The sequence below is a fragment of the Elephas maximus genome, chromosome 3, assembly GCF_024166365.1.
Source record: "Elephas maximus indicus isolate mEleMax1 chromosome 3, mEleMax1 primary haplotype, whole genome shotgun sequence".
Lineage (NCBI taxonomy): Eukaryota > Metazoa > Chordata > Mammalia > Proboscidea > Elephantidae > Elephas > Elephas maximus.
In genome coordinates, this window is record NC_064821.1 from 122,683,877 (window position 1) to 122,696,582 (window position 12,706).

At 36.8% G+C, this 12,706-nt stretch overlaps 1 protein-coding gene across 4 annotated transcripts in view; it reads right to left on the reverse strand.

Annotated features, from left to right (window-relative positions):
• SLC44A5 (solute carrier family 44 member 5) overlaps window positions 1-12,706 on the reverse strand; it is a 521,479-nt gene that overhangs the window by 55,331 nt on the left and 453,442 nt on the right. For all 4 annotated transcript variants that reach the window (XM_049875594.1, XM_049875596.1, XM_049875592.1 and 1 more), the window contains 3 exons: window positions 10,235-10,363; window positions 5,398-5,458; window positions 1,994-2,117 (listed from right to left, as the gene is read on the reverse strand). In XM_049875594.1, coding sequence (XP_049731551.1) covers window positions 1,994-2,117; window positions 5,398-5,458; window positions 10,235-10,363 — 314 coding nt within the window. The remainder of the gene's footprint in view (window positions 1-1,993; window positions 2,118-5,397; window positions 5,459-10,234; window positions 10,364-12,706) is intronic.

Genomic DNA, 12,706 nt, shown 5'->3' on the forward strand with positions numbered 1-12,706 from the left:
GGGTATGATGGGGCACATATGGAAAAGTGCACAAAGGATTAGCATCCAGTTTGGGGAGTTATCAAAGTGAACACACTGGTATAACTACAGCCCACCCATTTCAAGAAGTAGTACATTGTCATCCCCTTCTCCCAGGTGCCTCAGTTATACCTCTCTTCCTCAAAAGTGGAAACCCTGGTGGCTTAGTGGTTAAGAGCTATGGCTGCTAACCAAAAGGTCAGCAGTTTGAATCCACCAGGTGCCCCTTGGACACCATATGGGGCAGTTCTACTCTGTCCTATAGGGTTGCTATGAGTCGGAATCGACTCGTTGGCAACAGGTCCCCAAAAGTAACCACTATCTTCACCTTTGTGATAATCTTCTACTTTTCCTCTTAGTTTTATGACTTATATATGAATCCCTGGGCAATTTTATTTAGTTCTGTTTGTTTTTGAATTTTATTAATGGAGCCATATTGTATTATTATTTCATGATTTCTTTCACAGTTTTATATTTGTGAAATGCACCCATGTTGTTATCATATCTTAAACATGCAGGAGCTGCACTATTCTACCTAGATTGCTGGTCTTTCAAGAAAGAGAAATGCATTTTTAAAAATATTTTCATTTTTTATTTTTAATTCAACAACAAATTATGCAATAATACCCTGTGTGTTTATTCGGCAGAAAACACTTCTCAATAATGTGTAGCACTGCTGTGTGCACAGCCTAGAGAGAGAGAAAGAAAATTTTCTGGACTGCATGTAGAACACAGAAATTTGATACAGCCAAGGCAAGGTCATGGTAGCTCCAAAGACACATCCAAACTCCCTGAAGGAATGAATTGCTGGGCTGAGGGCTGTAGTGACCACGGTCTCGGGGAACATCTAGCTCAGTTGGCATAACATAGTTTATAAAGAATATGTTCTACATTCTACTTTGGTGAGCAGCGTCTGGGGTCTTAAAAGCCTGTGAGTGGCCACCTAGGATACCTCACCTTTCTCACCTCTTCAGGAGAAAGGAAGAATGAAGAAAACTAATGATATAAGGGAAAGATTAGTCCAAAGGACAAATGGACCACATCTACCATGGCCTCCACTAGACTGAGTCCAGTAAAACTAGGTGGTGCCTGGCTACCACCACTGACTGCTCTGACGGGGATCACAATAGAGGGTCCTGGACAGAACTGGAGAAAAATGAAAAAGAAAGACCAGACTTGCTGGCCTGACAGAGACTGGAGAAACCCTGAGAGTATGGCCCCCAGACAACCTTTAAGCTCAGTAATGAGGTCACTGCTGAGGCTCACCCTTCAGCCAAAGATTGAACAGGCCCATGGAACAAAACAAGACTAAAGGGATGCACCATCCCTGGGCCAGGGACTGGAAGGCAGTAGGGAACAGGAAAGCTGGTAATAGGGAACCCAGGGTCGAGAAGGGAGAGTGTCGACATGTTGTGGGGTTGTTAACTGATGTCATAGAACAATATGTGTACTAACTGTTTGGTGAGAAACTAGTTTGTTCTATAAATCTTCATCTAAAGTACAATAAAAAAAAGAGAGAAAAATTGATACAGCATTGAAACAGCATTGTCATTACTGTGTCTCCTTTTTTAACTCAAAAAACTTTCAAAACATCTGGCAGTTTCGTTATTTCAGTTATTTAAAAACCATGGTGTTTTAAAAACTTTTTTTTCATGTTCATTCGCAAAGTAAATTATATAAAGATCTTTCAATACCTTTCTGATGTCGCATTTCTATACTTGTTGATAGCAAAAAAATTAACTATTTTGAAAAACACTGGGTGCTACACATTATTCTTTCTAATTTATTCTGGTTTCTCCCTCTTTACATGTGTTTCTTAATACATGTATACCAAGTACTCCAAACCACACTGACATGTACATTTTGTAATAATATATAACTCTTCTCCTATAACCCTTAGCCTAATGGGAGCTTTAGTCTTGGGTACAATAAACGGATGCGTCAAAACTGAGAATGGAAGTGTAAACAAACATACTTTGCAGCTGCCCTGAGTTCCATAACATTTCTTGTCTTTCCACTTCCATCCTCGAAAGTTGTCTTATTTCCTACTGTCAAAGTGCCGTTGTCAGTAGAGAAGGCAGGGAAACATCTCTGGAGAACTGTAAAAATAATTAAAATTATGGTAATCACTTTTTTTTACTTCTTCCTTCGCGATGTCCTTTCTATTCTTAAGCTTTGTTATTTATAATCAAAGTCTTGCTGTACACAATGTATAAATTGCTCAGTGCAGATAGCTAATTGCCCATTACTTGATGATCTGAAGATTTTCTGATGGTCCTAAGACCAAAATAGGAAGCTAATAAGATCACAATCTGAAGACATTTGAAACTTGTTGATGATTTTATAAATGATACATTCATCAAGTAATCATAAATAAGATGCACAGCACAGGTTTTAAAATAGTAACACTGATACAGATCACTCATGGTAAACATATTTTAATAAAAAGCAACTTTTGCTTGTATAACTGGATGAGCTTAGTTAGTTAAAAAAAAATCTTAGATACTCTGTGAATAAAACCTTGAAAATCTGGAGATTTGTGAATAATTCCTTGGGAAATAAGAATGAGCTCAAAATGTAGGCTACTAAGACAATCGAATTGTTTGTAAAGTCTTAATAAATTGTCTCTCTTGCAGTTTTTCATTTTCACGTTTTTTTTTTTTTGGGTGGGGTGGAAATGGAAATTGTGACGTTGACTAAAGAGGCCCACAGTTTGTAGACCAACATAATTTCTGGGAAGAATTAACTATGTTCAATTTTCTATACACTTGTTGTGATTATGTAGAATCCTTTCCTAAAAGGATTACTAAAAATATTTTTAAAACCCAATTTTAACTGAAGAGGTAAGGGAAATAAGAAAAGGATTGTTTTCATATTTTTTCTTACAGGAAGCATCACAGATTTGCTTGGGTTCATATGGAGTTTAAACCTGAAAGTATTTAAGTGCTTGATGTAGGAAAAGAAGAAATATGTCTTTATAAAGCCTTTCCTGACTATTCCAGCTTAAAAGACTCTCTTGTCCACCCACCTCAGCTTCTGTTGCCCTTGTAACATGTATGAGCCTGTTAGTCCCTATCATTCTCTTGATCTTTCCTTCCCTCCTCTGGCAAATTTCTTGACACAGTAACCTCTATTAGCTGCATCCACTCTCTCTCAATCTAATCAGATTTCTGCCTCCACCATGCCGTTGAAAATGTCCTCCTAGGCTCCCAATAACCTCCTAATTACCAAAGCTTCCAAATATTTTCCAGTCTTCAACTTACTTGAACCTATTACCCGAAGAGTACTTGGCACACAGTAGAACTCAGGAATTATTTGCTGTTGAATTAACTTTTCTGAGCCTTTGACATGATAGACACCCCTTGACGTTTTGAAAATTTTCCCTTGGCCTACATGACCAGATTCTCTCTTGCTCTTCTTCTGCCTTTCTGTCCGCTGTGTTCTACATATTATTCCTGGGCAACCTCATCGATTCGATAAGCTTCAATTACTAAATATGCTCATAGTATATTTGAAAAATAGAAGAACTATGAAGAAAGATACAAAACTATACATAGTCCTATCACCCACCTGTAAACCTGTTGCTGTCAAGTCAATTCTGACTCATAGCGACCCTTAGGACTGAGTAGAACTGCCCTATAGTTTCCACGGAGCTCCTGGTGGATTCTGTCAACCCTTTGGTTAGCAGCCATAGCAGTTAACCACTATGCAATCAGGGTTTCCTATCACCCACAGTGAACTGTATTAACATTTTGGTGAATTTTCTTCAAGTCTTTCTTCTATAAGAAATTTCTAATTTTTTTTTTTTTAGTCAATTACATAGTACATGCAGTGTTCTTATTTCTTTTTCTTAATATTCCTTTCTATTTCCTTTTATAAATTTTTTTTTGACTGAATTTCATTACCTGCAAAATATTCCCTTGTACCATACTTTTCTTAATTCCCTGTTAGGGGGAATACAAGTTGAATGCAATGTTTATGTCTTCCTCATTAGACTGTGAGGGACTATGCCTCATTCATTTTTGTTCCCCCAACATACATTTTTGTATTGTATGATTTAACCAAACTTTACTTGTAAGCAGAGACTATGCCTTATGCATGTTATATCTTAGGTGATTAATGATTGGTTTATTTTTACCTTTTTGCATGAAAATTTATAACACTGTTCTTGGATACAAGCACCTGTTGCCCAGGGCTTCTTGGGGGGAAATGCTGTTGTTTGTGGGACCTAAATCTTTGCTTCAGGGTCTTTTATGACCCAGAGAAGAGTGATGGGAGCTGGTAGGATGTGTGGTTGACGGAAACTGCTTCAATGGTCCCTAACTTTCTAATCAACCTGATGATTAATTGCTTTTCTTCCATTTTAACAGAAATATATACTCATTATGGAAAAATGGAGAAATATAAAAAGAAAAAAAAAATGTCCATACTTTTCCACTTCCAAAACAACCACTTAATATTTTGGTGTATTTCTGTCCAATCTTTTTCTTTGAATAGTTTTTTGTTTGTTTTAATTTATACTTACTTGTGATTGTAATGCACATAATCATTTTCATTTTATTTAAACACCTGTGCATGCTGTTATAATACTTAATATCATATTTAATGATTTTAATCTATTTCATTTTGAATGTATCATAATTTATTTAACTGTTTCCTTGCTCTCGGACATTTAATATGGTTCCTTTTTCTTTTTTTTGTGGGGAGGGGTGGTTACTTTGAATAAAGTTTTTATAAAGCTTTTTCTCTGTCGGAAAAGAAAATGAGTAATTATATCATTTTCTTATAAACAGAGTATCCATTTTAATAAAGCTTTCAATTTTAAAGAAATACAATATTGTCTCATTTATGAGATATATAGATATTTTAAATTTCAAATGATAGAGACAAGTAAATGTCCCTCCCTCTCACACCCCAGGCAATTCTAAACAAACTTTTTGGTTGAATTTAGGGGTATGTGTGGGTCTGTATGTGTACTTATGTGGCCCGAAAGCAAAAAAAAAAAAACCCACTGCCATCGAGTCGATTCTGACTCCTAGTGACTCTATACGACAGAATAGGACTGCCCCATAGAGTTTCCAAGGAGCACCTGGCAGATTTGAACTGCCCAGAGAGCATCAAATAATCAATCTGATTGGGCTTTTAAAAATAAATCTCATTCATTTTTAGTATGTTTATGCAACCAAAACCTAAAAATCAGAGCTCCAGTGAAGTAGCCCTGGGTTTTGAACTTGGCTCTTCTCCTAATTAACTTTGGGACCTTGGGCCAATCACAGAAACTTTCTTGTCTTTAATTTCCTCAGTTGTGGAGTAAGGGAAATGAATTAAACACTTTCTTGGTAGATTGTGTGTTTCTGAGGTAAATTAGTAGCCACTTACAAGGTTTGCTTGGAAAAATTGCTGTAGGACAATCCTCATCCAATAAAATTTCTGTGAGAGACTAGAATGGAAGGAAAAATGTGTTAACATTTCAAAGTCTCTTTGATGATACTCTTAATATAAAAACTCTGTTCCTGAAAAAAAAATTAACTCCATAATGATTTTATTTTCCCAAATTACTTTCCCTAATAATAATGTCAGATTATCACGTAAACACACACATAGAGCAAATTTTTTTTTTTTAATTTTTATGGTGCTTTAAGTGAAAGTTTACAAACCAAGTCAGTCTCTCACACAAAACTTTATATACACCTTGTTATATACTCCTAGTTGCTCTCCCTCTAATGAGACAGCACACTCCTTCCCTCTACTCTATTTTTGTGTCCATTCAGCCAGCTTCTGAACTCCTCTGCCCTCTCATCTCTTCTCCAGGCAAGAGCTGCCCACATAGCCTCATGTGTATCTACTTGATCCAAGAAGCTCACTCTTCACCAGTATCATTTTCTATCCGATAGTTCAGTCCAATTCCTGTCTGAAGAGTTGGCTTTGGGAATGGTTCCTGTCTTGGGCTAACAGAAGGTCTGGGGACCATGACCTCTGGGGTTCTTCTAGTCTCAGGCAGACCATTACGAGAATTTGGGGTCTGCATCCCACTGCTCTCCTGATCCTTCGGGGGTTCTCTCTTGGGTTCCCTGTCAGGGCAGTCACAGGTTGTAGCCGGGCACCATCTTGCTCTTCTGGTCTCAGGATGATGTAGTCACTGGTTCATGTGGCCCTTTCTGTCTCTTGGGCTCGTAATTACCTTGTGTCCTTGGTGTTGTTCATTCTCCTTTCATCCAGGTGGGTTGAGATCAATTGATGCATCTTAGATGGCCACTTGCTAGCGTTTAAGACCCCAGACGCCACTCTCCAAAGTGGGATGCAGAATGTTTTCTTAGTAGATTTTATTATGCTAGTTGTTTAGATGTCCCCTGGAACCATGGTCCCCAAACCCCCGCCTCTGCTACGCTGGCCTTGGAAGCATTCAGTTTATTCAGGAAACTTCTTTGCATTTGGTTTAGTCCAGTTGTGCTGACCTCTCCTGTATTGTGTGCTGCCTGTCCCTTCACCTAAAATAGTTCTTATCTACCATCTAATTAGTGAAAACCCCCTCCCTCCTTACCTCCCTTCCTCTCTACTCTCGTAACCATCAAAGAATATTTTCTTCTCTGTTTAAACTACTTTTTGAGTTCTTATAACAGTGGTCTCATACAATATTTGTCCCTTTGCAACTGACAAATTTCATTCAGCATAATGCCTTCCAGATTCCTCCATGTTATGATATGTTTCACAGATTCATCATTGTTATTTATCAATGGGTAGTATTCCATTGTGTGAATATACTATATTTATCCATTCATCCATTGATGAACACCTTGGTTGCTTCCATCTTTTTGCTATTGTAAACAATACTGCAATGAACATGGCTGTGCATATATTTGTGTAAAGGCTCTTATTTCTCTAGGATATACTCCAAGGAGTGGGCTTGCTGGGTCGTATGGTAGTTCTATTTCTAGTTTTTTAAGAAGCACCAAATCGATTTCCAAAGTGGTTGTACCATTTTACATTCCCACCAGCAGTGTATAAGTGTTCCAGTCTCTCCACAACCTCTCCAACATTTATTTTGTGTTTTTTGTATTAATGCCAGTCTTGATGGAGATGGAATCTCATTGTACTTTTGATTTGCATTTCTCTAAATGGCTAATGATCGTATTTCCTTATGTATCTGGTAGCTACCTGAATGTCTTCTTTAGTGAAGTGTCTGTTCATATCCTATGAAATAACTTTAGTAGTAATTGTGTTAACTCTTCTCTGGAAGTTTGGTAGAACTCTACAGTAAAGCCATCCAGGCAAGGGTATTTTTTTGGTGGGAGTTTTTAAATTACCTTTTCAATCTCTTCTTTTGTTATGGGTTTATTTAGTTGTTCTACTAAAACAACTTTTTGTTTTGGAAACTCTATGGTGCAGTTCTACTCTGTCCTATAGGGTCATTATGAGTTGGAATCGACTCGACGGCACTGGGTTACCTCTGTTTGTGTTAGTTTAGGTAGGTAGTGTGTTTCTAGAAATTCACCCATTTATTCTGGGTTTACAAATTTGTTAGAGTACAATTTTTCATAGTAATCTGATATGATTCTTTTAATTTCAGTTGGGTCTGTTGTAATATCTCCTATCTCATTTCTTATTTGGGTTATTTGCTTCCTCTCCTGTTTTTCTTTTGTCAGTTTGGCCAATGGTTTATTAATTTTGTTAATTTTTTCAGAGAACCAGCTTTTGTTCTTGTTAACTCTTTCAATTGTTTTTCTGTTATCTATTTCATTTAATTCTGCTGTAATTTTTATTATTTGCTTTCTTCTGGTGCCTGTGGGTTTCTTTTGTTGCTCTCTTTTTATTTGTTCACATTGTAGGGATAATTCTTTGATTTTGGCCCTTTCTTCTTTCTGGATGTTTATGCATTTATTGATATAAATTGATCTATGAGCACTGCTTTTGCTGTGTCCCAAAGGTTCTGATAGGAAGTGTTCTCATTCTCATTGGCTTCTATGAATTTCTTTCTTCCATCCTTGATGTCTTTTTTTTCCCATTCTTTGAGTTTTAGTTTGTTTGTATCTCTAAATCTAAGGTGTGTCTCTTGTAGGCAGCATATAGATGGATCATGTTTTTTTATCCATTCTGCCACTCTCTGTCTCTTTATTGGCGCTTTTAGTCCATTTACATTCAGCATAATTATGGATAGGTATGAGTTTAGTGCTATCATTTTGATGTCTTTTTTGTGTGTTGTTGACAGTTTCTTTTTCCCACTTAATTTTTTGTGTGCTGAATAGTTTATCTTTACATATTGTCTTTTCCTCTTATTCGCTGTAGTTGATTTTGTTTCTGCTGAGTCTGTATTTTTTTTCTCATATTTTATTTTGATGTGTAGGATTGTTAGTCTCCTTTATGGTTACCTTAATATTTACCCTTATTTTTCTAAGTTTACCCTAACTTTTATTTCTTTATAATGCCTTGTCTTCCTCTCCATATGAAAGATCTATGACTACATTTCTTAGTCCCTCTTTATTGTTTTAATGTTGTCTTCTTTTACGTAATGACATTGCTTTTTCCCTGTTTTGAGCATTTTTTATCTTATTTTTGTGATTTCTCTGTCTGGGTTGACATCTGATTGCTCTGTCCAGTGTTCTAGTCTTGGGTTGATATCCGGTACTGTTGACTTTCTAACCAGAGAAGTCCCTTTAGTATTGTAGTTTTAATTAGGTTTTTACAAACTCCTTAAACTTCTGTTTATCTGGAAATGTCCTAATCTCACTTTCACGTTTGAGAGACAGTTTTGCTGGATATATGATTCTTGGCTGGCAATTTTTTTGCTTCAGTTTTTTATATAAGTCACCCCACTGCCTTCTTGTCTGCATGGTTTCTGCCGAGTAGTCCGAGCTTATTCTTATTGACTCTCTTTTGTAGGTGACTCTTTGTTTATCCCTAGCTGCTCTTAAAATTCTCTCTTTATGTTTGGTTTTGGCAAGTATGAGCATGATATTTCTTGGTGACTTTTCTTTAAAAATCTACCTTATGTGGAGTTCAATGAGCATCTTGGATAGATATCTGGTCATTGTTCATGGTATCAGGGAAGCTTTCTGCCAACAAATCTTCAACAATTCTCTCTGTATTTTCTGTTATCCCTCCCTGTTCTGGTACTCCAATCACTTGTAGGTTATTTCTCTTGATAGAGTCCCACATGATTCTTAGGCTTTTCACTTTTTAAAATTCGTTTATCTGATTTTTCTTCAAATATATTGGTGCTGTGTGCTTTATCTTCAGTTTCACCAATTCTGCCTTCCACTTTAGAGCAAATGTGCTTAAATGCTCCAACCATCGTTCCAAGGGATATACAATAATAACACCAAATCCACTGAAAACTGGACCTCTAACTGGTTCATGGTAGTTCAAACCTCTCCTGAGAATTTGCATTTCCACTCTAGATATACTGAATCAGAATCTAGATTTTAACAAGATCCCCAGGTAATTCTTATGTATGATACATTTTGGAACACTGCTCTACTAGTGTTTCTCAGAATTAATCTCTAACCAGCAGTATTAGCATCCCCTGGGAATTTGTTAGAAATGCAAATTCTCAGCAGGGGTTCAAACCAGAAAGAACTAAATCCCTGACTGAAAGCAAACAGACCCTCGAAAGCATATTATCTTTGTCTTAGCCACATCCTGGGTCTCTAATTCTTGAGTTTTTCTGGAAAAACAAAATCTTCTCTCTTTTAGAAGCCATTAATATTATTTAACATAATGACCCTTTAGAACACCCTCCTGACTCTCAAACTTGGGTAAAGTTTGGGTTTTTTTTTTTAAATGAGTGATTATCAAACTTGTTTTGGAAGTAAAATTCTATTTGTTACCAAGTAGTCAAAAAAAAAAAAATTTTTTTTTTTTTTTTTTAGTCACGGGGCTTCATCACCACATGAATGAAATGGTGGCTGCGAATGACATTAGCTCCCAGCTCTTGACAGCAAAAAATCCATCCAAGTAGAGTTCATTGGTATCAGGGAATCGTTGAAGCTAATTTACCAGGCTTACAGTCTTTCCTAACACCCCAAGTCTACAAAATGATGTGCTACAAATGGTGTGTATGTGTTTGTTAGTGTGTGTCAGCATGTGTGTTTTAACTGAGTGCTGCCTTTCATAATCCCTAGGAGATATGTGAGCTTGTTAGTTACAAATGCTTATGTTACATTTGACAGTGAAACAAAAGTTAAAATCCTTTTCTAGTTTTAAGCTTAAACATACATACCTTCTTAGGCATAACAAAACTGGGCTTGCAGAACTGTCTGTAGTATGCCCAGTGGCTTCGGTTGTGTTTGGTGCTAATTTGCATTTCTACATAGGTTACAAATCTTTCTGGGCACTTGGAGACACAGATCTGTGAAGGAAAGGAGCACAATGACAGGAACTGAATTGAGTTGAACAAACCATGGAAGTATTCATAAAGTTGTATTTCCAAATTACCCAACACAATAAGGAGCAACCCACCACTTTCCATTGAAACTTAAATCAATTTTCTAATCTATTGTAAAAGATGAAATTCCATGTACTTTCTACCAATCTCTATCCCATGAACTTTGATGTTGACATTGTGTTAAAGCCATTAGATGGTGTACAGTAATGGAATTGTTTTAAATTTTGATTTTGAAAAAGACATAGATCACCTGCAGTTGTGAGAAATAATTGAAGGATCCCATATACCTTTCACACAGTTTCCCCAATGGCAATGACTTGCATGACTGTGGTATAATATCACGATCAGGATACTCTCATGGATAAAATCCTCTGGTCTCTTTCAGATTTCACCACTTTTATATGCACTCATTTTCATATGTGTGCATATGTATTTAGTTCTCTGCAATTTTATCACATGTGAAGATTCGTGTGACCTTTACCACAGTAGAGTTGTGGGCTTTTAATAAGAAATATTCTTATGATTTTCTAAATTAGTAGATAAGAGTATTACTTAAGATTAATTTTGCAGTGTAAACAAAAAAAACCTGTTGCCATCGAGTCGATTCTGACTCATAGTGACACTATAGGACAGAGTAGAACTGCGCCCCAGTTTCCATGGAGCACCTGGTGTTTTCGAACTGCTGACTTTTGGTTAGCAGCCATAGCACTTAACCACTATGCCACCAGGGTTTCCTTTGCCTGTGTAATTTATGTATATTAAGGGTGAGGCTCTTGCTTTCTATTATGTATATATAAAAAAGTGATTAAAAATGCTCCAAGTATTGATAATTTATGTCATTAATAATTGTCTGTGCCAGTGAATTCTCAACAACAATTCACCAAACATAATTGGGGTCTTATCACCATAAGAAACTAACACAATTAGGGCTTTTTGCTACAATCAATCATTATTATAATCTGTTTCCAACACCAGTCAGATATGGGCAGAGAGGTCACCTATGCAATTATTTTACATTAATGAAATTTAGGGGGCTATCAGTGTCAATCCAGATCACTGTGCTAGTCCACAGAGTTACCTCAGAGTGACTGAAATCCAATTAGTAACTCCACAGAGAGAAAGCAGAATCAGGGAAGATGGACTGTCTTGGTTTTGCTTTTGTTTACAATAAAAAGCAAAGAAAGTACATATTCAGCCATGAGAGCTGCAGTCAGTCCTTGTGTATTTTGTCTTCAACCTTCATTTCCTCTTTGCGAAATCCTCCTCAAGCCTGACTTTTCCATCTCCCTGCAGGATTTCAGTAACTATTCTCACTGGTGTGACTCCAGATCGACCCCTGTTTGCAGTTAGAGAAACCACTGCTGCTTCTGTTGAGATGACTTCTCTTTCCATCTGTTGAGTAATGTTACTGCTGTACACAGGACATTCTGTGTCAACTCCACAGCTAAGTTAGCAAGTAAACAACTGGATGGATGCCTCAAATCTCACAGTTAAAACTGACTTGTAATGTGGCAGTTCAAATTCCTTCTAGAGGTTTTGACAAGATAAAGAACCATACCCACATTCACATCTCTGTATCTATTTTCTTTTTCTCAGCCTTTCATATACATGTGTTTTGCATACACACGTTTGCATACAATCACATTTCCCCCTAGAAGAAATCTGCCCAGAGTTCTGAAAAGGCTGAATAACTTTTTTATGGCCATTCACAGAGTCCAACATGCCCACATTTTTTTGGAAGCAGTCTAAGGTTATCATCAATGCAAATGTCAAAAATCCACTCGGGAGCTAAGCTGAAGAAACCATTAACAGATTAGGAAATACCTTACAGATATTTAGACCTTTACAATTTATTTAAACAACTTCAAAAGACAACTGGGGTGGGGGGGGGGAGACAATGGAATTAGTTCTTTCATTGAATACATTTAAGTGGATTTATAAAAATGACTACTTAAAGTACTAACATTTTTAAAAATGACTACTTAAAGTACTAACATTTTCAAAAATGTTAAACTGTGGTAGGAACTACTGAGTTAGGACCATGACAATTTCTGCATTTATAAATACAAATACATATAATGTATGTTACACATATAACAGTGCTGTGGATGCAACATATTAGTCATATTGGCCCAAAGGTTAAGTGCTTGGCTACTAACTGAAAGGCTGATGGTTTGAACTCACCCTGCAGCTCTGTGGGAGAAAGACCTGGCAATCTGCTTCTATAAAGATTACAGCTAAGAAAACCCTATGGGACAGCTCTGCTCTGTCACATGGGACCACTAGGAGTCCGAATGGACTCAACAG